This window comes from Camelus ferus, chromosome 15 (genome assembly GCF_009834535.1).
Source record: "Camelus ferus isolate YT-003-E chromosome 15, BCGSAC_Cfer_1.0, whole genome shotgun sequence".
In the NCBI taxonomy this organism is placed as follows: Eukaryota; Metazoa; Chordata; class Mammalia; order Artiodactyla; family Camelidae; genus Camelus; species Camelus ferus.
In genome coordinates, this window is record NC_045710.1 from 53191708 (window position 1) to 53218694 (window position 26987).

Here is a 26987-nt window from a genome sequence, read left to right on the forward strand (position 1 = left end):
ATATTTGTTATAAAGGCAAAAGACTTGAAGCCACCCACATGGTCAACAGAGAAAATGATTAAGTTATAGAATAAGCACATGATGAATTACTATGAGTTATTAAACACATTTTGAAACAATATTTAATGACAAGGAAAAATGCTCATGATATGCTACATGGAAAATATATATGTCATATATACATATATTGTATATGATTTTAAATATATGTGCGACACATCTAGCACAGAGGCTAGTTTATAATCAGGTGTTGAATATCTCGTGTAATTCATTGAATACTGTACTGAAAGTGAAGAACAGAATGGCTGTATGTGTACAGAATGGCTTGAAGTGTAACAGTGGTTTGCCCCGTGATCGTGTGGCTGACTGGGAACAGTGGCTGCTGTGGCCCAGCATTCAGGAGAAAGGATCGTGCCACCAATCAAAGCCCAGGATATGATCAAAATCTATAATTGGAAGTGTGGTTTCTACTGAATGTGTAGTGCTTTCACACCATTGTAAAGTCCATAAATTGTAAATTGAACCATCTTAAGTTGGGGACCATCTGTACAGAGACAGAGCTAAATATAGACACATGTATATACACACATTATACAAACCACCCTAATTTTGTACATATACATAAACCAGAATGTTAATTGCGATTATTTCTTATAGATGAGACAATGGGCAGTTTTTATTTTCTTTTTTAGACTTTCATATATTCCAGCATTTAGAGATTACTACCAAAATCACATCAAGAGGCACACAATATCAGTATTTTTCATCCAAGCTCTCCATTGTAAAGGTACATTTTCCCCTTTGTAATTGCTAAGTAATTTTTGGGAGTGATACTTACTTGAAAGCATAAGAATATCCTGTTTCACAGCAACCTTTTACTTTAGCATCCATTGATGATCCTAGTCAGAATCAGTTATCTCACTGAGAATTACACCGTGGTTATTTCCTTAAACACTAGCTGACATTCCTCTGTGAAGAAGAGCTCCTCTCTCCCACATTTTTAGTTCTACTACCAACTCATGGATTCTTCTTCTTCAATGTATTATAATCCATTGCTTTTATTCTTCTTAATGCTTAACTTGTCCCAAATGTGGCCCGTGGGACTCGGCCACCTCCTGTGTCGCCATCATTCTATGAACACTTTCTTACTTTCTGTAGCAACTCTCTTTGCCTCAGGTGCAGCTTTGGGCATCTCTCCAAGAAGCCCCAGGTCCTTTTAGTAAGTCGTGGTATTTAGAAACCAAGATCTGAGTGCTAAGTGTGTTTATGGTTACTGGACTGTCATTGCTTCTAGGCCCTTTCAGTAAACAGAACCAGCAAACTGGGAAATATAAGTGTGTGTGTGTAAATCATGAGTTCATATTAATACCTTCAAGTCAAATACATCGCACAGTTCTTTGTCTTTTCCTCTGCTCCATTTTTGTACCTCCCTACTCCCATGGTGAGAACCCGAGTCCCCAACATCAGTGTAATTACTTATTCTGACTTATGTAACACCCCAAATAGTTTCAGATGACTACACCAATACTAGTAATGAGCTGGTGTTATTAACACTGTTTCCATTTCTTTTCTATGCCCTTCAGGATGATAATCTGTCAACCAGTCATTCCCTTAAATAACTGCTGAATTCGGAATAGCAAATCCCTTTCATCTTTGGTTCATAATTAAAAGTAACTTGGGTGTCAGTTGGTACAGCCTTGCCCTTAGAGATCTAGATCTAATTCCGTGACCTAGGTAGAAGCACAAAGCCGGGGCTTCTGCCCGTGGGCTCCTTCCTCAGGCCCAATCCTGCACACACTGTACCCTAACAGTAGACTCACAGCACCACAGGATCCCCCCAAAGAACCTACCCTTGCAGGGATTCCATGAACCAGGCAGATTTTATGACAGTGTCACAGGAATAATGGGGGAGTGGACAATAGTGCAAATTGTCAACAACTTTAACAAGCATGTATGACCAATGTCAAAGAAGCCTCCAGCCACTGGCCTCTCAGTTCACTGTGGCTACTTGCTCTCCTTGCCACGTTTTCCCCTCTTATTCCTTCTTTCTCCTTTCTCCTGGGAGGCTCAAAAAGCACAATTCTTCTCATTCTGCCAAGCAGCCCAACCTCCTTCTCTGAAGCCTTACTCAAGAAATTCTTAGAACAAAGACAGCCTTCTTCCTAAGAGAAATTACGGTGAATAAAATTTACTCCACCTCATTACACATACAAGGGTCGCAATCTTTTTAAAGCTTGGTCAGTTATAAATTGTAAACAAGTAGCTGCCAAAGTCTCTCAAGATGAGTCTGTCCATCGACTCAGCCAATGCCCCTCAGAACCGGGTCACCGGATGGCTCACACTGCCCAGGATCTTTCCACCTCAGGAAACTCTGGCTTCCAGAGCTACCTCCTCATGGCCTCCACTATCCTCCAGCCCTCACAAGCAAACAGGCCTGTCCAGATCTCCTCCACTTGGGCAGCCACAACTCCACCCTCCCTCCCAGGACACCGGCCAAGGGCACTGGGAGAGAAACAGTGTTTTGTAGACATGAGCTGAGGTCTGTGGACTGCGCCCAGCAGAAGGAAAGCTGGCCCTCCTGGTAGCACCATGGTTCACTGGGGAGGGGCTCAGGTAAGAGGCTCTTTCCTCTTGGTGCCTCTAATTTCTCATTGCTTCCATGCAGATGGCCTTGCTAAGCCACCTGCCTGGACTAGAGCCACTGAGGGCCTGAAGGGCCCCACTCATAGGCCTTCCAGATTTTGGGTGGGGGGCCTAGAAAGTCTCCTGTGAGCAGGCAATTTCCAAAAGGCCAGCAGGAAGTACTGGAAATGGCCCCCAACTGGGATGCAGGAAGGAGAGGATTTGTGGATCTTTCTAGGAAGCCTATGAGAATCCTTGAGGAGGCGAGGAAACTGTGAAATTTGAAAAATGGTCTAAAATTATTGCCATATCGGTTACTTTCTAGTCAGTTAATAGTTAAGTTTCCTTGATATTTCAATTAATGGTAAACAAAAGAATGAGATTTTTAAATTTACTGGTGGGGAAATAGGCAAAAGATGGTTTAGTGATGTACAAGGATGCCAGGGCCTTTCAAAATGCAAGAACTGAAGGAAAAAGATGTGGTACAGGAAACAGTAGTAAAATGAAACGGTCTGGGAATGAGAGGAGTGCAGTGCCGGAGAGGAGGGAGGGTGTGGGCCCCCTAACACAGGCGGCATGCTGCTCTGTGGGTGCCCATCCATCCCCGAAGGCCCTGCCTGCTAGTGACAATCTGGGGAGATAGTCTGAAATACCTTCTGACCTCCCGAGGCTCCCTCCGCCATCTCTCAACGTGCCTCAAAGTCCACCTCTATCTTTTGAAATAAGCACTGGCTTCTGTTGCCTCCTCTGTCAAATAGGTGGCATTTACATTGGGATTTATGCTGCAACTCTATCCAGTTTTGCTCCATTCTGGAACTTTCTAGAAAGACACATAACCTAGGCTAGGTAAGCAGTTTCCCTAGTTTGATGCTCTACAAAATTTTTATGTAATCGCATTGATTACCCCTTAGGAGAATCCAGACAGGGCCCAGAAGTCCAATAGCCTTGCCCTTAAGAGGTGGTACAACAAGGTAAATATGCAAGTCCTTCATCCTTCCTGAGATGCTGTAGGAAACCACGCATCAGGGTAGTTCTCACATTTCCCACTACTGGGCTGCTCTCCCGGGCACAGTGGGGACGGTTCCTAGGCCCAGGTAGCCTAGCAGGCCTCGTGCTTCTTCTCCCTCCCAGAGGTGATCAATTCCAGAGCTGAAGCAAGCCAACGTTCAGCCCAGAGAAGCAGTGCTGCCCACTCCGGGAGCTGACTCAGGGGCTCAGCGACTTGCCTCAGCGTATGTGGGGACCCAGGGCAGGAGCTCAGGCCTTCTTCCAGTTGAGTAATCTTGGGAGAGTTCCCTAAACTCAAGTTACCCGAACAGGAACGCAAACTGGCCAAATTAAAGGTTCTGAATACAAGCTTACCTGGCTCATACCCTGGCTCCATCACTGGCCAGCACCATGTGCATGAGATTTAACTTGTCTGTCTGGCTGTTCCCTCATCTGTAAAATGGAACTCATATAGAATCTACCTCGTAGGGTTGCTTTGAGTTAATCTGATAAGCTAATACATGTAAAATGCTTACGAACACTGCCCTGTTCACAGAAAGTGCTTAATAAATACTTACTACTTTGTGTGTGCATGCATTCCTGTACACATCTCTAATCTAAGTACAGGATAAAGGCTATAAAGACACACTTCCTGAGATGGCTGAAACAAGTACATTTAAATTTGACAGCATCAAGGGTGGGTGAGGATGCGGAGCAGCTCAGTGGAACACTGTGGATGAACATGTAAAAGGTACGGCAATTCCGAACAACAGTTTGGCAGTGTCCTAGGAAGTTAAACCTATACTTACCACACCACGTGAGCCAGCAGCCCCAGCCCTAGTAAGTTATTCAAGGGAAATGAAAGCATACACCCACACAAAGAATGCACACAGCCGTTTTATTCATAATAACCAAAAAAGTGGAAACAGCCCAGGGGTTCATCCACAAGTTGGATGGATAAACAAATTCTGGAACATCCTTTCAATGGAATACTACTCAGCAATAAAGAGGGATGAAGTCCTGACACGTACAACAACACAGGTGAATCTCAAAAGCACTGTGGGATGGGAAAGAAGTCAGACACGCAAGGCTACATCCTGTAGGGCTCTACTGATACGGCATTCTAGCAAATTCTAGAAACAGCAAAACGGGAGGGAAAGAAAACAGATGAATGGTTGCCAGGGACTCGGCAGGGGGTGGTGGAGACTGATTATAAATGGGCATGAGGGAATCTCTTAGGGTGACAGAAAGGTTCTACATCTTCCATATAGTGTGGACACCTGACTGAATATGTTTGTCAAAACTCATAGGATGGCTTCCACAGGAAAGGTAAATTATACCTCAGAAAACCCAACATTACCTATCAGAGGAGGGTGGGGAGAGTGTACAAAGGATTCTCCTTAAACACACGTGTACTGTTTGAAATTTTGTAATGAGCATATAATTCATGTACTTGGTAATAATTTTATTGAAGTTTGAAATAATAATAATCGTCTACATCTACCTTGAAGGGATGTTGTGAGATCCAGATGAATGAGATAATGTCTATTAGGAACACACACACACAGATGACCCGTGGATCTTCTCAAGTCACACGGTAGGAAGGCCAAGGGGCCTCCACTGAGAGGGACAGCCGTGACTCACCTCAGTGACAAAGAGTGTGCGGGGGGTCGATGATATCCAAGAAGTGCCTGAAGCGACCATAGAAGGATGTCTGGAGAAAGGGGAGGGAGAGGAGAGATCAGTTGCCGTACCCCATCCTCTAGACACTGGGGAACCCCACCCACTGCTCACCCTTACTGTCGGGGTCCCCCAGTCCCCAGGACTCCCCATGTGGGTGATGAATGCCAACAAGGCCTCACTCCTCAGTGACCCAAGGGCAGCTTTTCCAGGTCCAAGGGCTTTTCTAAAGTCAATCCAGACCATCAAGACCCTCGGTGATTGTCCCAATGTGTCTTCAACGTGCTTCTCATTTCTCTCCCTCTGTGCTCCGTTCCCTGAGATGCACTCCCGAGCACCACTGAGTACGCAGGCTGGAGGGGAGGCGTGGGCCCCCGCCCTCTCCCAGCCTCCCTGCTTGGCTTACCCGCTAGTGAGGGAGGGTCCCTCCCCAAAGTCCAGCCCAGGCTCTGCCCCCAGGGAAAGCTCCCCACAGGCAGAGCTCACACGGTAGTGCCCAGCCCCCAGCCCTCAGGCCTTCCTTCCCCCAGAGCCCCATTGCTGCTGTGAGGCCCAGCACAAGGGGCCAGCCCGCCCCGCCCGCAGCCCCCGGCCTTGCCCCAGAGCAGGGGCCTTGGAAAAGGAGGGCTTTGTGCTAAACAGACAACAGGCATTAGAGCACAATGACAGGAAACCGAGCAACTGCTGGGCCTTCTGCCCGAGGGCCAGAGCCAGCTTGGCAAAACCAAACTCCAGGGGAGGAAAGAGGGCGCAGAGCTAGGGGACAAAACGGAAATCTGCAGACGCTCGGGGTTCACGCCTCACCACTCGGGGCTCTGCCCCAGATCCTCCCTGGAGCCCCACAGCTCTCCAGGCCCGGCCTCTGCACTCTCTCCCTTGCTCACTAGGACACCAGACCCTGCAGCCAATTTCTGCTCCTTCCCCCTCCCAATAAGCCAGTGGGAGAGTCCCCGGGGCACCTCAAGGCCCCCTGCCGACACCAGGCCCCCTGCCGCCTGTGTTTCTCTGCTCATGAGGCACCTGTGCATGAAGCAGCCTCTCCAACCCCACCTCGACCCCCTGGAGGAGCCGCCTTTCATAGACCCATCAAGCTTCCGCACATCCCTAACTAGAACAGTGCTTCTCTGATCTCTTGTAACTCCGATGGCCTAACCTGGTTTCCCACTTATGCGTGCTGCCCATCAGAGACGTCCAGGGCAAAATGCTGAGGGCACTCACTGCTGTGTCATTTATAAAGAATCATTTGAAAGAATGATCCATTCACATCATCGAACACTACACAGCCATTTAAATCATGTTCTCAGATGTTTGTGACATGCAAAACTGCTGATGATTTGTGAAATGCATATAAACGGCATGATTCCAACTTAATAGACAGGAGATAATAGAGCTAGATGGACGTTAAATGGATAGTGAGGACAAGATGACACCCAGATCCTGGTCCACTAGAACGAGCCAGGGCTCCTTAGAGACGCGGCTGGTTCCACGGCTTGGGGAGCGAGAGGACAGGACGAGACCAGCGCATGTTGTTGTGCTAGAAAGTAACCAAGTGTCACTCCCCAAAACGGTGGGGGAGTCTTCAAAGGACGAGTGATGGGCAAATGGACACTGTGTGCCTCCAGATGCGATGCCCTGAGCAGTTCCCAGTAGGGTTCACATAGTACTCAGGACAGACTGAGTCTAATCGTGCGAAACATCAGACAAACCCAAGATGACAAGCATTCCATAAAAAAACTGGCCTTGCTCACCAAATATGTCCTTGTCACAAAGACAAAGGAAGCCTGAGAAACTGTCTTACATTAAAGGAGACTAAAGAGACAAGACAACTGAATACAACACATGATCCTGGATTGAATCCCGAGCTGGAAGGGAAAATGCCCTCAAGGATATTACTGAGACAATGGACAAAACTGGAACAGGATCGTAGATTAATAAAAGTACTGAACATAATAACTGCACTGTGGTTACTGCTGTAGACTGAATATGTGCCCCCTCAAAATTCCTAAGTTAAATCCTCGGCCCCCAGGTGATGGTATTTAGAGGGGGGTGCCTTTGGGAGGTGATTATATATGAGGGTAGAGTCCTCACAAGTGGCATTAATGCCCTTACGGAGGCTCCAGAGAACTCCTATGCCATTTCCACCAGGTAAGAACACAGCAAAAAGTTGGCCATCTGTGGTCAGGAATCAGCCCTCCACAGACAGACTGCCAGTGCCTTAGCCTTGGACTTCCCAGCCTTCAGAACCAGGAGAAACTCATTCCAGTCGTTTACAAGGCACCCAGTCCATAGTATTTTTGTTATAACAGCCCAAACAGACTAAGACAGAAACATAAGAGAATGCCCTTGTTCTTAAGGATACACTGAAGTATTAAGGAATAAATGAATATGGCCTACTCTCAAATGGTTGAGAAAAAGTAACATGTGTAAATACACAGGGTGGCACTCAAATCTGGAGATGTAGGTACTATTGTTCTATTTACAGACTGAAGATGTCCTTGATGGTGTCATGTTTGCTGTGGTTCCAGACTTTATGAGCACCTGTAGACAAAGGGAGTGATAAAGGAAATGGGACAAAATGTTAAAAGCCGGGGGATCTGGGCAAAGGGTAAATGGAATTCCTCTGTATTCTTCTTGCTACTTTTCTGTGAGACAGAAACTGTTTCAAAAGAGAAAGTTAAAAATTATACTTTTTAAAAAGCTAGATTAAAGTATATTAAAATGTTAACAGAGATTACCTCTGGGTAATAGGCATATGGTTGATTTTTATTTCCCTATCTTTTACATTGCTTTTAAAATGAAAAAAAAAATCAGCATTATGTGTAACATAAAGAATATTCTAGGGGAGGTTTTAGTTCAGTGGGAGAGTGCATGCCTAGCATGCATGGGGTCCTGGGTTCTAGCCCCAGTACCTCCATTAAAAATAAAGAAATAAACCTAACTACCACCCCCCAAAACAAAACAAATATTCCAATTTTTAAAAATATATATTTAAGTTAAAATACAATCTGGCATATTACTCGATTATAAGCTCTTGAAGGATGTGGGCTATTGGATGCTCTTTCCATCTCCTCCTTGGCTCCTGGTCCCAAGTTACATCTACAGGAGGCTCCACAAACAACCAGGCGCTGAATGAGCGAGTGGGCAGGTGAGCACCGATGGCCTGGAGGCTGCCTGGAGCGGGAGGGCCTGGGCTGGGCTTCGAAGGGAAGGGAGGATTTGAACGGGACAAGAATACAGCAGTTAGAGGCCCAAGGAGGGAAGAGGGAGGACCAGCAGGGGCAGGGCTCAGGGCCCCGGAAGGACTGGGGGAGCAGCTTCTTCAAGATGATCCAGTGCCAGGGAGGGTATAGCTCAGGGGTAGAGTGTATGCTTAGCATGCACGAGGTCCTGGGTTCAATCTCCAGTACCTCCACTAAAACAAATGAATAAATAAGCCTAATTACATCCCCCCAAAATAAATTAAATAAAATAAACAAACAAACAAAAATTAAAAAAAAAAAAAAAAAAAGACGATCCAGTGCCACCTTGCAGCCTCTGACTTGCCCTGTGGTCTGTCACGGTCTTCATCCTGTCCCGGCACTGCCAGCCCTCCATGTCACTCTCCACCAGTGCCCCCTGGGAGAGGGTCCTAGGTAAAACGTTTCGCTCCATGGGTATCTACAAACCCCCGCTGGACTCAGGGAAGACCGCGAAGAACAAGCCCGCAGGGAGCTGAGACCATCCGGAGAGACAGACGGTAAACAGTTAATCACAGAACACTGGGGCCACTGGCTAACTGAGGCATCATGACAGTGCAGTGGGGACACGGGTTACTTCTTCCTAGTGAGTCAGGAGGCTTCCTAGAGGAGCCGGGATGGGCGGATGGATGAGTTTGCCAAGCAGAGACGGGCGTCAGCAAGAGCTCGAAGACATGAAAGCTCAGGTCAGAAACTGCACGAGACTCCTGCGGTTTATTCATTCATTCATAGCTGCTGCAGACCTACTGTGTGTCTAAGGCTGTGCTAGGTCCTGGCAGTAGAACAAAGTCGATGGACCGGGGGATTGAGGAAGAACACAGTCGTGGTAATGCCTAGATTTCTAGTCGGACAGCTAATGCTTATTAACCAGGATAAGGAAAGCAAGAAGCATGATGACTCAGTGGAGGGGAAAAGAAAAGTTCTGTATCGGCCATGTACACTTAAAGGGCCGTCCGGATGTGACTTTTCAAGAGACATTTAAAAATGTATGCCTGAGATTCAAGAATAGGGTTCTAAGTTGGAAATGCTAAGCACACATGATGATGTCCTAACCCCATCAGCTTCAGGCCGCCCCCCAACCAGGGATAAAGTCAGGCTGACTCACTGCAGTGAGGGAGGCCACACAGTAAAGGAACTATGAGGCACTTTGTCAAAGGGAAAAATTTGAGGGGAAAGGTAGAATAACATTTAAATGAAGTGGTGCATTAACAGGCTCAAAGTAAAGCAGGGCTTTGGGGAAGGAGGTCCACGTGTCTGGACTGGGAAGTAGACGTAAGGTCTTATTTCTTGGAAACTATAAAGTTAAGATAAAGTGGCATTGGGTGTCCAGAAACTCCTCATTTGAAGCTCTGCATTTGGGATGATTCTCCGAGTCAAAGTGACATAGACTCACCAATGAAAAGGGAGATGATTCATTCCTACTGGCAGCTAAAGAAGGTCACTTGCCACCTGGTCCTACAAGGATTGACCCATGAGCCACTGCAGCCGTTGGCCTTCAACACACCCGGAAAGGAAGTCAGGGCAGAGATCAGGAACGAGGCGCTCTGTGCTCTGGGGAAACAGGCAGAACAGGCCTCTGGAGACTTAAATATATTCAAGAGAAATTTGTTTATGAACCTGGATTCTCGCACCCTCCCAGATTTGGAAAAGCGCTAAAACCTTTAACTAAGACATCTGATTCTCATGACTGAGCAGGCCCAAGGGAGGAACGCTGCATCCTGGTAGCTGCCCTCCTGTGTCCACTGTCCTGGCCTGATGCACGGTGGGGAAGCTTTCTGCTTTCTCAGCCTGATTAGCTTTTATTTTCTCAATGAAATTTTAACACGTCTGGCCTTTTTTCCCTCCAAAATTCAGCCCCCACCTTTACCCCATCAGACAGTCGGTGGATGTTTTGCCTTCCCTTTTTCTTCTCTGGAAGAACTAGACAGCCATGTAATTTCTTCCCTTTCCCTTCACAAGAAAGGTGAGTCAGCTGATTCTCAGCAGGGGCTCAGGGCAGGCTGCCTCCCAGACTCCAGACTCCACGCCCAGGGATAGCAGAGCGGGAGGGCAGGCCTTGGGGGCTGCCACTGAGCCTAAAGGCCTGAAAAGAAGCAGACAGCCCGGCTGTACACAGACCTCTAAATCTTCTGGATTAGGAATAAAATACTTGCTGAAACTGTAAACCCAGAGGCAGAAAGATTGGACCAGCTCAGCAGTCCTCAACCAGGCTGCATGCTGAATCACCTGCTATTCTTAACACCAGGCTTTACATCCAAGGATTTGAAGTCTATTGGCCTGGAGAGGGCCCCAGGGATCAGCATCTGTTTAAAAACCTGCCCAGGTGATACAAGTGCAGCAGGGGTTGGGAGCCACTGGACTAGAAGGCGTAGACCCTGCCCACAGCACCAACAAGCTCCAGGACCAGCCCTGCGAAACAGTCACCCTCTAGCCTACAGGACACAGATGATTAAAACATAACTACAAGTGCAAGCCACTTTCATTTTAGCCCTTATTTCGGGCAAATTATATGAGGAACTTCCCCATTGCCTCCTGGCTCTTAGCCCGCATGAACCTCTCCATCTTGAATTGAGAAGTGCGTTTTCCTGCCCACAGGCTCCCCGGCGTCCAGAGGGTGTCCTACAAAACCTGCCTGCTCTGGATTTCGGACCCCAGCACGCACACAGGACACCCATACCCCCAGTCATCTTAGCAGATAAGTCTGGTTTCCAAAGGAACAAGGAAGTTCAAAAAATAAAGAAAGCAAGCAAACATTTCTGGATAGACTGAAACACAGTGGGAAGAATCATGTGTGTCTCTTTCCTGTCCTGGGGCCCCAACTGGCCAAACCCGGAGGCAGGCTTGAAGGAAGAAAAGAGGGAGCGCAGGAAAGGAAGAGAAAAGGAGGAGGGAAGGAAGCGATCAGGTCCCAGAGCTCCCCCTGGTACTCCTGCCATCTTCCCTTCACTTGGCAACAAGGGCCAGTGGTTAAAAGCATGGACTCCAAGTTTACAGGAACAACAGAGGACAGAGGGTCATCTTAAATACGATCACCGAGATGCCAACAGCCACAGTTCAGAATGAGGGACATTCTACAGGACAAACAACCCAGTTTCTAAGAAAGAGAGAAAGAAAGGAAGGAAGGAAGGAAGGAGGGAAGGATGAGAACCAATAGACTAAAAGAGGTAAAAGAGATGTCTTTTATATCCAATATAACGTATGGCACTTGCGGGATCCTGAGTGAAACAAACCAATTATTTTAAAAATGCTATAACAATCAGGGAAATGTTAATAGCACATTGGACTGAATGTTTGTGCCCCCACCCCTAAGTCATATGTTGCTATCCTAACCCCCAAGGTGACTATTTTAGGAAGAAGGGTCCTCTGGGAAGTGACGAGGTCAAGAGGGCCGAGCCCCCATGATTGGGATTAGTGCCCTTATGAAAGAGAGCCCAGAAACGTCCCTCCACCCTTGTGCCAGGTCGTGTTACAGCTAGGAGGTACTGTCTACAAACCAGAAAGCAGGTTCTCATCACACACCGAATCTGCCCCTGCCTTGAACTTGGACTTCCAGCTTCCACAACTGTGAAAAGTGAACTTCTGTTGTTTATAAGCTACCCAATCCATGGTATTTTGTTATAGCAGCCCAAACCGACTAAGACAAATAGTGACTGGTTGGATGATATTTGGTGATACTAAGAAATAATTATTTTAGATATATTAATGGGACGGTAGTGGTTGTGTTAAAACTAATGAGAAACCCTCTGGTACCATGTGAAGAAGAAGGCACTTCACAGTGCTCTGTGGTAGTCCTCCCCAAAAACCCATAACCACCTAACCATGAGAAAGACGCCAGACAAACCCAAACTGAGGGACATTCTATAAAATATCTGACACGTACTTTGCAAAATTGTCAAGGTCGCCAAAAACAAGGTAAGTCTGAGAAACTGTCATAGATCAGAGGACAGACTAAGGAAACATGATGACTAAATATAACATGAGATCCTGGAACAGAGAAATAACATTAGTGCATAGCATAGTGAAATCCAGTAAGGTCTGGAGTGTAGTTAATAGGAATGTTCCAGTGTTGGGGTCTTAGTTCTGACAAATGTACCGTGGTAATCTGAGATGACAATATTAGGGGAACGTGGATGAGGGTTATACCAGAATTCTGCTATCTGACTTCCACACATTCAAAATTATTTCAAAATTTAAAAAGTTTATTTAGAAAATCTAACCCAAAAAGTGTTTATTTGTTTTAGAGATACCTACTAGCAGGTACAATGAAATAATGGGCTTTGTTTTAAAAATAATTTATTGCTTGGGGGTGGGGGAGGCATATGGATGAAATGAGACTGGCCTTACACTGGTAATTGTTGAAGCTGAGTGATGGGTTTATTGACAATTGTCTCCACTTTTGTCTGTTTGAAATTTTCCATAATAAAAAAGTTGACTGTAAACAAATGAACATGGACTCCGGAACCAGGCTGCCCAGGAAGTTACTGGACTTGTTTGTGTGGCAGTGTTCTCAGCTATAATATAAGGGATCATTGTACCTGTCTCACAGGGTTGTCATGCAAAGAAAGAAGTCAATACACAGAAAAGTTAGAACGATGCTTGGCTATCATTATCATCTTATGGGGACAAAGATGGCCGCAGACCAGAGCCCATCAAGGCAGGCTGTATTTCTCCACCCTCTGACACTGCTCAGCGCCCCTCCTGCACAAGATCTTTGAGGAATGAAAGGAAGCGGGTTTTAGGGAGACTCCAGGCGTTAAGGAAAGACCTGGATGCCCAGTCTTGCAGGAAGTGCTGATACTGGTTGGGGATTAAGAGTGGTGTTCCTGGAGTGGAGCCCTGGGAATGAGCCCTGGATTATGAATCACTCAGGGGTCAAGGAGCTGAAAGCAGCCAGTGTGGTGGGAAGGAGGGTTCAAGGGTTTGGGGGAGGGTTCCAATGGAGGAAGAAGAGGCTAGCAGGGGTGGGCCATGCAGGCCCTTCAAAATAGAGGTCTTTATCTCAGAAGCAGGGGAATCCACTGGAAGGTGTTTAAGAGCGTTTGCATTGGAGAGGGTGGGGAGTTGCCTGGCTAGATCTGCGTTGTTGGGACTCCGCCATGCGGAAGTGGAAGGGATTGGAAGGGGCCAGAGGGCAAGCAGGGAGACAGGTCAGGAGGCTTCTGCTGTGACTCAGGAGACAGATTATGGGGGCTTGGTCTAGGATTCCGGAAGTGGAGATGAGCGGATCTGAGAGCTGTTGGAGATGAGAACACTGGGCCTCTGGTTGTATTTAGAGGGTAAAGGAGAGGAAGGCAAGTATACGGGTGACTCCGTTTCTTGAGAGTCAACTGGGTGGCAGGTTGGGCCACTTGCACAGCCAGGGAGTCACGTGGGAGGAGCAGATTCGGAGGAAAGAGAAGTTCCTCGACATGAATGAATATCATGCTTTATGCAGGTCACTGTGCTGAAGGGGGGATGCTTCAAAAGCAAATGTAACAAACAATTTTCCTGTCTTCAAAAGTGCTGCCAAAAAGAGATGCCAGCAATGGCTGCCCAAACACAGTGGCCTCAGCTGTGCATTTATGGCTTGAGTGGTGATCACAGCAAAGTGCGCAGTCATTAAAGCCACTCAGATTTTCTCAAAGGTCATTGTGTGATGCAGTGTCCCAGGACAGCTACTGGGAAAAAACCAACTCACAAATCTTTATTCAGGACTTTACTGTGGCTTGCCCCACCTCAGGGTAAGATGGAGACACGGGAAGGGCAAGATCAGACCCTTCTCTCTCTCTGAGGGGTTCACAGGGGTTGAAGAGATGGTCTTTACTTGGAGTAACCACACAGAGAAGTGTTAGAGGACCATACAGCCGACTGCAGTAAAGGCTGACCTGTGAGGATCCCACTTCGGGTAGCCAAAGAGGCAGGCAGGAGAGAATCTGAGACCTGGTCCCACCAAGGGGTAAGTCACAGGGGGAAGTGTTTGGGAGGCAGGCCTGAGTCTTGAAGGAGAGTGGAATGTGTGTGAAGGGCAGGGAAGGGGGTCTGCTAATGAAGGGTCACTCAAGCCCAGGCAGAGGCATCCCTGACAGGTGGAAGGAGGTGGCACCCTTCTCTGGCAGGATGCCTCACATAGCTACCAGTGGGGACATTTTCTCAGAAGACTCAGGAGTGCAGCTCCTTAATTATCAGCAAGGCTCAGTGCATCACTTTGCTGGAGCAGACCCTATCCCACCATCGTCAAAGCAACCAACCAACCACCGCACCGACCTTTGTGCAATTTCATTTCTTCCTGCAAACTTCTTTCTGTCCGCCTCGGCTGCTCCCTATCCCAGGCAAGCCTGGTTCGCTTCGGCCAAGTCTCTTTGCCCCCTTTCCAAACAAAGTCCATTTCCTCGGCGCTGGAGGCAGCAGGGGACCGGGGTATGCGGCTGCCCGCGGCGTGGAAACGGCCCCTCGCAGCCTGCAACCCCGACCGCACTTCTGGGCTGCGGGTTCGATCTCTGTCTCCTTGGCTGAGGGCGAGTTAGCGACGCCCTGTCGGGGGTCCCGAAGGAAAAAGACCACTGTCACCGTGTCCGGAATTCATACCAGGTCAGACAGAGCCAAGCACTCGACGGCGCCAGCGCCCAGGTGAGGGAGACCCTCCATGGAGGTCGCAGCGGAGGTGGGGGGCTGGAGCGGGCTCCTGGGGATGTGGACCCTCCGAGCGGCCCGCGGTCCCCGGGGATGACACAGCGTTTCCTCCGCACCCCAGCTCTCCCCGCACGTCCTCGCTCAATATCCGGCAGGACACCAGCCGGCCGACTCGCTGCGTCAGCGAATCCCCTCCCGGAGGGGACAGAGGTAGCCGGGAGGCGGGCACCCCTCGGCTCTTGGCCCTAACCCAACGCGCACCGCGGAGCTGGCTTAGGGTGGAGGGATGGGAGCGGGGCCGCGGGGCACGGATGCTGCCCAAAGGCGGCTCCGCCGGCAGCTCAGAAAGCCGCCTTCCAGAGAAAAGTTAGAAAGCATCTCGGCCACGCCAACTCTCATCCAGGGCCGGACTCGAACTTTCCACCTGGAGTGGGCGGCTGCACTGCCCAAGCGACCCTGCAGAAGCCGCTCGGACCGTGGTACCCGAATCCCGGGCCGCGGTGGGCAGTGGCCAATCACACAGTGCCTCAGGCAGGAAAGGCTGGAGGGCGCGGGCAGCTGGGGAGTGGCGGTGCCCACGGCCAATAGGGAACCAAGGTGGGAATCCTCGCCCTCCCCGCTGACCAATGGGAAAGAGGCGGCTGTGGCCGAGGTCCCCCCCAGGCAGTAGCTGCAGGCTTCCCGGTGGCGGCGCGACTGAGACCCTAGGGCTAAAGAGGATTTTGGAGAGGAGTTTGCTCGTCCTCCCTATGCCACCCACAAACCCTCAAACCGCAGCCCGGTCCTCACCTGCTGGAAGCGGGGTTTGCCCAGCTAGAAGGGCGGTGCATCGGTCGAGGCGTTAGCGGCACTAGCCGCCGCCACCGATGCTGTAGTCGCTGTATCCGCCATGGCCACTGACGCCCGCAATCTCCGGCCCTTTTAAAACGTCCCTCCTCGGCCCCCGCCACAGCTGCCTCTCCGGATTGGCCATAAGCAACCGCAGCGAGCTGGAGGCGCAATGGGTTGTGGGGAGTGTAGTTTTCTCGTCATGGAGCTCGACAACCCTAGACTGCGGAGAGTTGCACTCTGAGGCCGGATCTCGGTTCCCGCCGCTAGTTTAGCAGGCGTCGGCAGTCGGGGAACAGCGTGCTCGTACGACGCTAAGGTCTCGATGGAGGGCCACTGGGCGACGCCTCGCTGGTTACCTGCCCTTAGAAGTTTGATTTGCTGCGGTGGGCGTCGCTCCTGGAGATGCTGTCCAGAAAAAGAGCCCTACTGAAGTGGGTCCAACCCTTGGACCAGATGGGCAAGGACTCCAGACGGAGTAGGGTTACCTTGGAAAGCTTTCTACAAGGAATTACACTGCAGAATCTTCATGCGGGTTCCTCTGCTGCCACCCTGCCCATCGCCCTGCTCTCTCCAGCCACTCTGACAGTTCCTGGAGCATGTGGGGCTCTCGCCACCGTTGACCCTTGAACATTCCCCGCCCATAAGACCTTAACTTTTTTTATCTTCGCCCGACACTGGCTCTTCCTGGCCTCAGCCTAAACACTACATTTTCCAATCCTTGCCCTGCTTCTGCAAAATCCACTACCTGCTCCTACAGCAGCCAGCACGTTCCTTTTGCAGCCCATGCATTTTTAATTATCTATGGTTTTGAGTATTTGCCTTTCCTACTGTGAGGTCCACAGGGCAGGAGTCGTAACTTTTTGATTCACTGCTATCCAGGAGAAGACTGACAGCAGGGACTCAAATATTTATTGCCCTTGGAGTTAAACAGCAGGGGTTTAAGAGCCCTGGCAGCCTCCACTTCCCCTGGCCAATCAGAAATTTCTCCTGGGCCCAATTCCTGGGTAGAAAGAGAACTGGGAGGCGAGGTTCAGAAATGCTTCACAAGTAACAGCTACAAGGACTTCGGGTAAAGGGGAGTACTGCAGATTGTAGAGCAAGGCACCAGCAGGGACAATAAACACACTGATGCAAAATAGAGCAGCAGATTCCCAGCTTAATTATCTGGTCAGCGAGCCAGACTGGAGGAAGGATAAGAGGGAAAGCTGCCTGTTTTGCCCAGGAAGACAGCAGAAATGTTTGATTTTGACTCTAGAGAACCCCCATCCTTAGGGTCTCCTTAGGCTGATGGCGAAGTGCAGGGTTAGCTCATGCTTGCCCATGTCCATGCCTTCTGAACACTGTACGATCTGTAGCAGTCAGTTCCTCATCCATGCTGAACCACAAGAAATGGACTTTTCCTAGCTGGAGGAGTTGTGTCAATTTCTGGTTTCAGTCATGCACCATCATCTTGATTTAAGGCTGCCTTCTCTCCCAGGAAGCCTCCTTCATACGCTTATCAAAACAGTAACACAACAGAGCCACCTGCAGTATGTTAATTTTTTATTCTTCATAAAGTGCTCAAAACATGAAGAACAAGCTCTTTATAAACAGGAGTTACAACTACGAAGACAAACAGCAAAAGCAGAACTGTGCCTGCTCCCTGCCCACCCCACCTGCAGCTCTCCACCAAGTTGCGGCCCGGAGCCGAAACGGCCAACAAGAACCCTGGGCTTCAGCTCAGATCTCTTCTGAAGACATCCCCCTGCTCTGGGCATTTTGGAGGCCCATAATCAAGGGTGAGTGCAAGACCAGGGTCAGGACCGGGACTGAACAGAGTCCAAAGGGACACCTATTGGAGGGGTGAAGAGACATCCATCCAACCCCCAGTGACCCCTAAAACATGGCCACAGTCTTGAGCACCTGTGGACACTCCTCAGCTTTGACAAGTGGTTCTTAAGGTAGATGACATGACAGGGGCTTTTCCCCATGTGTGGGGCTCCTCTGCTTCCTGCTGTTAGAAGGAAGACATCACCCACAGAACACATCCCCTTCCAAGGCCTTCCAAGTGATCCCACAGGCCATCTCATGAAGAGGGGAATCTCACGGAAGCTCTCACCTCCTCATTGGGCCAAAAGTACCCTCCTTCAGCACCTCCTGCCCCCAACAACTTCTGCTGAGGCAGAGTGCCCCCAGCCACCAAAGGTTCCCTGCAGGAGCCACAGGGAAGCCTGCCATGTTTTCTTCAAGCAAACCAGGGGCTGGGCCAAAGGACAGGCACTTTGTTTCAAAGTGCACTGTAGCCAAGCCAGGCAAGGCAATGGGGCAGAACGGGCAGGCTGGTCAGCACCTAGTGGATCGATGGGAGGGCAACAAAGGCTTTTTGCTAAGTGTAGGCAGAGTGGGGACCCCCCCCAACTTCCAGACTCTAGTTTTTATGCGAGGACACTCGTCAGTTGGGGCTGAGGGAGGAGGAGAAGATGGCAGGGAGGGTGAGGGAGCAGCAGCAGCTTGGCCAGAACCTTAGCGGAAATGAATTCTAAGGCAGGGGCAGAGCATGTGGCGGGGCTGCCCCCATCCTCCTTTCTTATTCCCAGGACCCGAACAGATCCAACCCCATGTGCTCAACAGGAGGGAAGGGGGACACCACACAGAGGGAGAGGTCTATATCCAGAGGCTTTTGACCCCACCCACAAAAGGCACATTTTAATCGGTTTCCAAAAGTTCAAACCCGGCAGCAGCACAGAGTTTTGGCATCTGGACAGGCAACCAGAACAGAGTTGGAGGTTTGGTCCCCAAGCATAAGCAGTCCAAAGCCCAGAGGCGCCCACCCCTTGGAGGTGGGTGAAGGAGCACTTCCTGCCAACCTGTCCCAGCTCTCCACACATTCACACATGACACTCAATGCAAAAGTCAGAAGAGGATGGTGGGGAGTGGCCTGGAGCACACACATCACCTCCCTCCTTCCACCCTGCACTCGCACCGCAAACAGCTGAAAAACAAGCAGTCAGGACAAGGCAGAGACGAGACTAGACCACGCAGACTCCCTGCTCCTGGGGGAAGGAACAGACATGAGGCTGAAAAGCAGGTGCCCTGGTTGCCCAAAACTCACAGACAACTGAGCAGCTTGGTCCCTGCCACAGCCCCAGTAATACTAGGAGCACTCCAGAGGCTGGAGGGAGATGGAGAGGACAAGGGTTCAGCCATGGAAAAACTGGGGGTCATAAAGTATGTCCCAGACACCACATCGAACTGCAGCTCACCCCTGCTCCATCCTGTGGGCTAAACTCTTTGTTCTCATTCCCTGGAGCCCCCAAAGCTAAGGGGTATGAAAACAGGCAGATGGGAAAAACCCAGGGCTCCAAAAGACACATAAATTGTACTCAGAACTTGATGCTGCCAATGGGAGTCCAAAGGGCCCACTTCCAGCAGCCCAGCTGAGGCAGGAGAGAGGGGGAGGAGGGGGTGACAACGGAGGACAGGCTGCACCCAGACCCGGGTGAGAGTGAGTTCAGCGGGAGGGAGGGATGGCGTGAGCCCTGTTGGGGAGTGGGGCTAGGCCACCCCTTCCGGGAACGGGAGTTAAGGGGACTACTTGGGGGTACCGGGGGGGATCTGCAGCAGTGTGGGTGAGGTCTCCATGATCCGCACCAGCAGCCGGTCGATGTAGCTCTCCAGCTCCTGCACGTGCTCATCCCGCTGGCTCAGCTCCCGCTCCCGCTGCAGGAGCAGGCCGATAAGCTCGTCGTGCGTCAGGTGGTAGTATCTGGCCGACTGGTCCTGCACCCCTGAGTCCTGAGGCCAGACGCAGTGACAGTGAGCAGGGCAGCCTCAGGCCTACCCGCCCACCAACACCCCAATTTCCCCACACAGGCCCTTGGAGCTGCCTCCATCCCTGGTGCTAGAGACAGCTGAACTGGCCTCAAGGCTCCAGCGTGGGACAGCAGGCCTGCTGGCTGGCCCACCCTGCCGGCACCCTGCTCCTGACCTCTCTTTCCCAGCACCATGCTTCTGGTCTGACGCCCTTGGCACCCTGCTGGGCCTCACCTTCAGCCTCTTGGCATCCACGGTCTGGCCCACCTGGGGGGCCGGGGCCACAGGCTGGATGCTGCCGGATGTGACTGTCTTGAGTTTCTCCAGCCCGCTGCTCAGGGCTGTGCTCAGACTGGAGCGGGGCTGCTTCCTGTCAGGGCTGCCCTCCACTGGGGCAGCACTGAGGGGCTTCACAGGGTGGGGACTGCGAAGACAGACAGGAGATGTGTTATGGGGAGGGATGGGTGACGCAAGGAAAAGGGGGCCACCTTCTCCGTGGGGCCAGCAGCTCGGCTGGACAGAAACCCACCAGCTGGTGGCGGCTGTCCATCCTCGCCTCTGCCCTCACTCCTCCTCACGCCACCACTGCCCCCTCCCCGCCTGACTCCCTCAGATCACCGCCCCCCTCACAGGGACAGCAGAGGCAGTCATACAAACTCCTCTGCACTTACACTCAGTCTTCACCAGAGCCGCCCCGTCCATCTACCCTCCCGCCCTCCTCTTCCCTAGTGTAACATTTCTCTAGGAGGATGATCAACCCTCTGAGTTTCCTAATTCTTCCAGGACTGGGGATCCGCAGGGTGTAGGACAGGGCCCCCACTGGCCCATCCTGCTGAGGCCACCAGCCCCTCGGTTCTCACCTCACTGACCTCTCTGTGGCGCTGACCCTTGGACCACTCACTCCTCCCTTTGCGCTGCTCTCCTTCTTCCTTGTTTCTCCCAAGACCTCCGCCTGGTTTCCTGACACCTGGCAGCCCCTTCCCAGTCTTAACTGCTGGTGGGCCCTGAAGTTCTCCCCCCTCTACCCCTTCAGCTCCCACCACCCCTGATCTCCATCTCCAGCCCAGACCTCACCCCTGAGTTCTAGACCCACGCAGAGAGTTGCAGCCTGGCTCCATCAGGGTCCACACCCCTCTCCAGCCTGCCTGCCCTTTCCTGTGCTCCCCCGAGGTGAGTGCCAGGCACCGTTAGCCTCCCATGGCTCCAGCCAAAAACCTGGGGTCCCCTCTGAACCCTCCTCTTCTGCTTCAGCCTTGACAAACATTAAGCCCTGCTACCGTCTCTCACAGCACCCACTCCTCTCCAAGCCAGCGCCGATTAAACCTTCCAGCCACACCCGGCTGCTAAGTCCGCTCCTCTGGGGCAGCCCTGCCCCCCTCCGTTCTGCTGTGGGATAATGATTTCAGCCTCCCCAGGGGCTCCCTATCAAGGTAAGAAAACACAACCTGGCCCCTGCGCTTTCCTCCCGGCCCTCTACTTTCTCATGCACTCCAGCCAGAGGAGAACGTGCTCTCTCAGCTTTAGGTTCTTATCAGAGCTGTTCCTCTGTCTGGAACACTGCCCCTTTGCCGGCTGGCCTGCCAACTCCTACTCCCGTTTCAAAGCTGTGCAAGTCCACCTCCTCCAGGAAACCTTCCTGATTCCCCAGTGCTGTCTAAGATGACTGTGCCCTGGGATCCCTCAGCACCCTGTACCTGTCACAGGCACCCAAACTGCAAGCAGCAGCCTCCAAACCACGTAACCTGCCTCTAGGGGATCTCTTTAAATTTACACTTGCTTCACCGAGGATTTGGACCATTCATGTGTAGGAAGTAAAATGGCTTAGCCCAAGGCCCTGAACTCCACCCAAGGGAGGTTCACCCAGACCCAGAGACGCCAGCTCTGATACTCAGCACAGAGCAGTGGATTCAGTGTCACAGCCCCGAGAGGAGCAGCAGAGACCCCAGGCAGGGGGCGGAGAGTAGAGAAAGGACGCAACTCCTGCCCACCTAGGAGTTCATGTTAAGGACGGGGGTGTAAAGACAGCTGTCATGCCCCCTAGGGCTGTGCCGGGGGAGGGGAGGAATACCAGCTGGGGCATAAATACACCCTGAATGGGGAGCCAGGAGGCCTCAGCTCTCAGTAAGATCGCCTCCCTACATCTGAGGGAGCCTGGACCCTGCAGCTCTCATGGGCTCCACTTCCTCATCTGAGAAATGGGGGCAGCTCTACTTGGCCCATCTACCTCATGATGTAAGGAACGTGCCAAGTACACACATGAAGCCAACTCTGAAGAGAATAAAACTTCCAGAAAGCGGAGAGTATAAATAGAAGTGGTGCTGGGATGCGGCAGGGCCAGCTGAGGATGCTGTCATCAGAGCAAGGAAGCTGGAACCGCCTCCACTCGTCACCTCTGGGAACAGCATCCCCACTTCCCACTGGAACAGCAGTCGGAGCAGCCCCGACTCCTCCCACCCACTTCTCACGCACCAGCACCGCCCCCGGGGGCTCCCCTTCACAGGCTCACTTTTGTCTTCCCCACTGGATTGGGAAGCCCTTGGGAACACAGCAGGGCTAGCGCCTTTCAGCCCTGTTCAGCGGCTGACACACAGTGGACGCTCAGTGAAACTTGGATGACCAAAGGTGTGAGCCAGGGGGCTGGCCATCCAGAGGCTAGTGCTGGAGTCTGCCCTGCTCATCAGACAGCAGACCCTCTGCTCCCCACCGGCCGACTTCCTCACCGAGGTCCTAGAGCGCTAGACTCCCTCTGGACTTTGCTGGCCCTGCTAAGTCATCCCGCATTCCCCAGAGTGACCTGCATCTCCAGGCCTCAGCACTGGGCACCCCTCGCCAGCCATCTGGTGAGGTCAGGACCTCATAATTTTTGCAAAACAAACCAATGCCACAGTGACCACAGTCACATAGGCATCCATTGTCCACTGAGCACAGTCTTAACACTTCAGGGCCACCCCCTGAAAGGCACAAATGCAAACCAGTGAGGCACCTGATGGGGCTAGACAAACGTTTTTCTGACGATCATGTATGCGGGGAGCACCGGAGCTTTTCCTTTGTCCTCTAAAGGTACCTTGGCTCTCCCTTCTGACCTCAGTACCAGTCCCTCCCCTCCGGCTCTCTGCCTTCCACAACCTGCTCTCCCAGAGTAGCCTCCATTTGACGAGCTGCACTGCCCCCAGCCCACCCTGAGGCTGAGCGCCTGGGCTCTCATCCCCCTTCCCCTGCTGGCCCACATCACTTCCCCTCACCCCACTCCTCACCCCCTGCACCTCATCAGCATCATCCCCAAACTCCTGGCTTATGGGGGTACCTGCTGGTCCAAGGCCCCAAGAGGAAGCAGCCTCAAAGCCAGAACCACGGAAGGCTTCCACCATCCTGCCTTGGGGTGGAGGAGCCCCTCACCCACCCTTGGAGGGGCTGAGGCTGGAATGTGACCAGCACAGCCCTTGGGCTGCTTTGCACCCCCACCCCTTTCCTCCTGGAGAGTGCTTTCCCGGGGGCTGCTCACCTGGCACTGGGCTGTGGCTCCTCAGCTGGTCGTGTCTCCAAGGGCAGAAGTGCAAGCGGGGAGGCTGGGGTGACTGCAGCGTGGTCCTCCCCAAGTGGGGTTGGGGAGCTCCTAGTGGGGGAGGCTGGCTCCCCGGGGGGCTGGGAGGAAGAGGTCAGGGGCCAGGCTCCAGGCAGGGGAGAGCTTGGAGGGCTGGGCCCCCCGTGGCGGTGGCTGGCCCAGGGTGGGAGAGGGGGCGGTGGAAAGGCAGGCTCTGGGGGAGTGGGCAGCTCTTCTGAACCGGAGTGGATGGAAGATTCCCTGGACCCTGGAGGAGATATAGATGGGAGACTGGGGGGATCCTGGCTCCCCTGAGACGAGAAGGGGTTCAAGGCATCCCCCTCCGAGGCCCACAAGTCAGCCTGTAGGGAGCTGCCTGGCAGGGACCCACGCCCCTCTCCTGCTGGTTCCTGGCTCTGGGCCTCAGGAGCCTCAGGGCCTTCTTTTCTCTCTGGAGCCCCTCCGATCTGCTGATTCTGAAAAGCCAAGCTCTTTGAGTAACAGGGTGTGGGGGCAGGGCCCTGAGGGCAGCTGGTGGGCAGAGATTGGCAGGGCCCAGACACAGGAGGGCTGGCTTCCTCCATTAGATCTTCCAGGTCTGCTGTACCCAGCGTGGTTCCAGAAGGGAGGCTGTCAGACTCCAGCTCAGGCTTCGCACCCTCCTCCTTGGCCTCATGGGGACCAGCAACCAGCGTACTTGGGAAGCCATCTTCTCCCATCTCTGACCCCCTGCTACTCAGCACCCCCACTGCCTTCTCCATCTCTTCCTCTGTGGCCGCCTCCTCCTTTTCCTGGGAATTTGACGGTGTGAAGAGACGCGGTGGCTTGGGAGGTGGCGTTCTGGGCTGCAGCCCCTCACCCAGCACCCACTGGGGTTTGGGCTTGGGCTCTGGCTCCAGCTCCAGTGAGGGAAGCCCCTCGCTCCTCTTGGGGCTCACAGGTTCTGGTGACTCTGGCTGCATCTGGGGAGGAGGCAGCTCATCACACTCTCCCCGCAGGACTGGTGAGGATGTCTCAGCTGCAGGCGAAATGGTGACCACATCCCACGGCCAGGAGTTATCGACTGTACTGAGCTCGTGGAAAAGCTGGCTTCCACCTCGGGAGGCCTCCTTGTCCTGGTCCTCAGGGGCGCTGTCTGGGCCAGGCAGCCTCTCCCACACACTGATCACTTCTGGGGAGCTAAAGAGAGACGTTGCACTGTCTGCTGGACTCAGCCCCGCTTCCCCTCCTGGGGCCGGCAACTCCCTGTCTGCTTCGGAGTCTGAGGCTCTTGGGTGCAGCCGAGCTGATGAGGAGGGCAGGCCAGCCCCTTCTGACCCTGAGGGGCCCCAGGTCAGCCGCACTCGTGCTCTGGTGGTCCAGTCCCAAGTCCAGAGGAGCTCTGGGCTCCAGCCACATGCTGCTCCCACCTCTTCCTCCTCCCCCGGGGTCCCCTTGGGGCTCGGCTGCCTTCATTGTCACGGCCCCGGGGTCTGGGTCGTGCAGCCCAGTCACCTCCAGCCCCACTCCTGCAGGGGCCAGTGTCTCACTCCTGGCCTCTGGACGCAGCCTGCTGGCAGCAAAGACGTTGAAGGTGTCGTCCCACTCAGTCAGGGCTTTCCCAGGGGAGGCCAGGGGGATGGGGCTGGCCCTCGAGGCACTAGGGAGAGAGGGAGCAGGTGAAGGAGAGTTTAGTGCTATGTCGGCTATGAGTTCCTCGAAGAAAGGGTTGCTCTGCAGGGAGGTGAGGAACGGGTTGGTGAGACCCAGGAATCCAGCTGGGGTGGCTTCAGGGATGGCCGTGGCAGCGGCAGCAGTGGCAGCAGCGGGGAGAGGCGGCTGAAGGAAGGTTAGTGCTTAGCATGGGAGCAGTGGTGGAAGCAGGAGTGGGGGGGGCCGGAGCACAGGGGGAGCAGGGGAGGTGGTGAGGAGGAGCAGCTGGGTCAGATTCTACCTGAGGAGACACGTCCAGGCTGTGGAGGGAGACAAAACCGTGAGCCTCCTGGTTAATGCCGAGACTGGAAACGCCCCTGCTGAACACCACGCCCCTGCCCCCCACGTGCCTGTGGAAGTGGGGGCCACAGTGCTACACGGGATGGGCTGGGGACCTGGGCCAGGGCACGGGGGATGACCCCAACATGAAGAGGCCATCACCCAAGGGGGAAGATTCTGGGCAGCTCCTTTAATCTTCCCACCAACCCCGAGGAGCAAAAACCTACTTTCCAGGTGGGACCCCAACCACTACCCCATGCTGAAGACCACATGAGGCCAGACTGACTTCTGAAGAACCAGCCAGAAAGCACCTTACATCCCTTTACGGACTCAGACAGAGGAAAGAAAATACCAGCTGACTTGGACTGGATAAAGAGACCAGAGAAAAGCCAGGCCCAGGTATTTGGCTGGACGAAGCCAGCACCAGTGGAACGCAGCAGGCAGCCGGCATTCTGACTCCTGAAACAGCCCCGGTTCTCCCGAGCCCCTGCAGAAATGGGAGGTAATGATGGGCTGTCATCAGGCGTGACAAGGTGTCAACCGGAGAGAGCCTGGCCTTCTCGCTCCTGGGAGGGGTACCATAACTGGCCAAGCAGGACAAGACATGGCCAAGGACCTCTGCTATCAGGCGTCCACCTGGACACTCCCCAGGACACAGACAGAAGGCCAGAAAGACTGTGTGGGAGAAAAGGGGCAACCAACACTTCTGTTTTCAGCAGCCTGACAATGGTTTGCAGCTGCCTTGCAGCTGCACCCACCTTCAGACCCAGACCTCAGTGGCCCCATCTTCCGGCCTTCGCTCCAAGCCCCGAGAACCCCATTCCTCGACCCCTGCCTGCCCAGGTGGAAACGTCCTGGGGAACTCCTCCACATCCAGCTTCTTCACTCAAGCTGCTCCTTCCCACGAGGAAGCTCTGGGGATAAGCCCTGTGGTCACAGAAGCCAGGCTCCACCAGTCAGCCCACAAGGAAGAGGGCTGGGGTGGGGGGCACCTATGGAAAGAGGCTCTGAAGTCTGGAGCCAGGATTCTTCCAGGAACCCAAGGCCCAGACGGAGCAGGCCCCACACAGAGTTGGGCAAAGGCAGGGCCAGCATGTCCGCAAATACCGAGATGGGCAATGGGAAGGAGTCCAGGTTAACCAGCAGCACAGGTGGGCTTTCTAGACAGGCTGGAGTCTACGCACCCAGCCTCACAGGCAGGACACAGCCAGTCCCAAACCTCTGAGCTTCTCTTAAGAATCCAGCTTCCAGAGACTCTCCTGACCCTGTTTTTGCCCTACAATAACTCCCAGTCCAAGAATGGGTTCTCAGTCTCACATCCCCACCTAGAGACGGAGAAGGGGAAGGTAAAAAGTCCTGGCCTCTCCCACCCTACCCGGGCTTCCCAGCATGGCTCTGTCTCTACGGGCCAGACATGGTGAAGACAATTAAAGGAGAAGGATCCTGGGCCCAGAGTCTCAACACACCTAAACATCCCTTCTCCCTTCATCCAGACATGTCTCCCTTGGGGACCAAGGAGAGCAATGTACCACCACCACGTGGGTGAACTCCGTGCCCTCAGCCCACCCCCACCATGGAGCACCCATTCCAGACACAGCCCAGCCCTGCTGGCAGGGCTCAGCCCCCAGGAACAGGGCTGGGACACCCTTAGCCATCTCTCCCCAGTCCCCTTTACAACAAGTGGACAGAGGAGTCTGAGGGAAGCAGCTCTATCAACA

The 26987-nt window shown here is 52.6% G+C and overlaps 2 protein-coding genes across 2 annotated transcripts in view; both read right to left on the reverse strand.

Moving 5' to 3' along the window:
• The window catches only part of SFXN5 (sideroflexin 5), a 113972-nt gene extending 97947 nt beyond the window's left edge, over positions 1 to 16025 (reverse strand). The window contains 3 exon segments of the mRNA XM_006176113.3: positions 5254 to 5277; positions 5279 to 5323; positions 15924 to 16025. Of these exon segments, the coding sequence (XP_006176175.2) occupies positions 5254 to 5277; positions 5279 to 5323; positions 15924 to 16025 (171 nt within the window).
• Positions 16026 to 17490: 1465 nt separating this feature from the next.
• RAB11FIP5 (RAB11 family interacting protein 5) overlaps positions 17491 to 26987 on the reverse strand; it is a 39170-nt gene continuing 29673 nt past the window's right edge. The window contains 5 exon segments of the mRNA XM_032497825.1: positions 17491 to 19739; positions 19992 to 20181; positions 23260 to 24617; positions 24619 to 25107; positions 25109 to 25250. Of these exon segments, the coding sequence (XP_032353716.1) occupies positions 19536 to 19739; positions 19992 to 20181; positions 23260 to 24617; positions 24619 to 25107; positions 25109 to 25250 (2383 nt within the window). The 3' untranslated portion in view covers positions 17491 to 19535.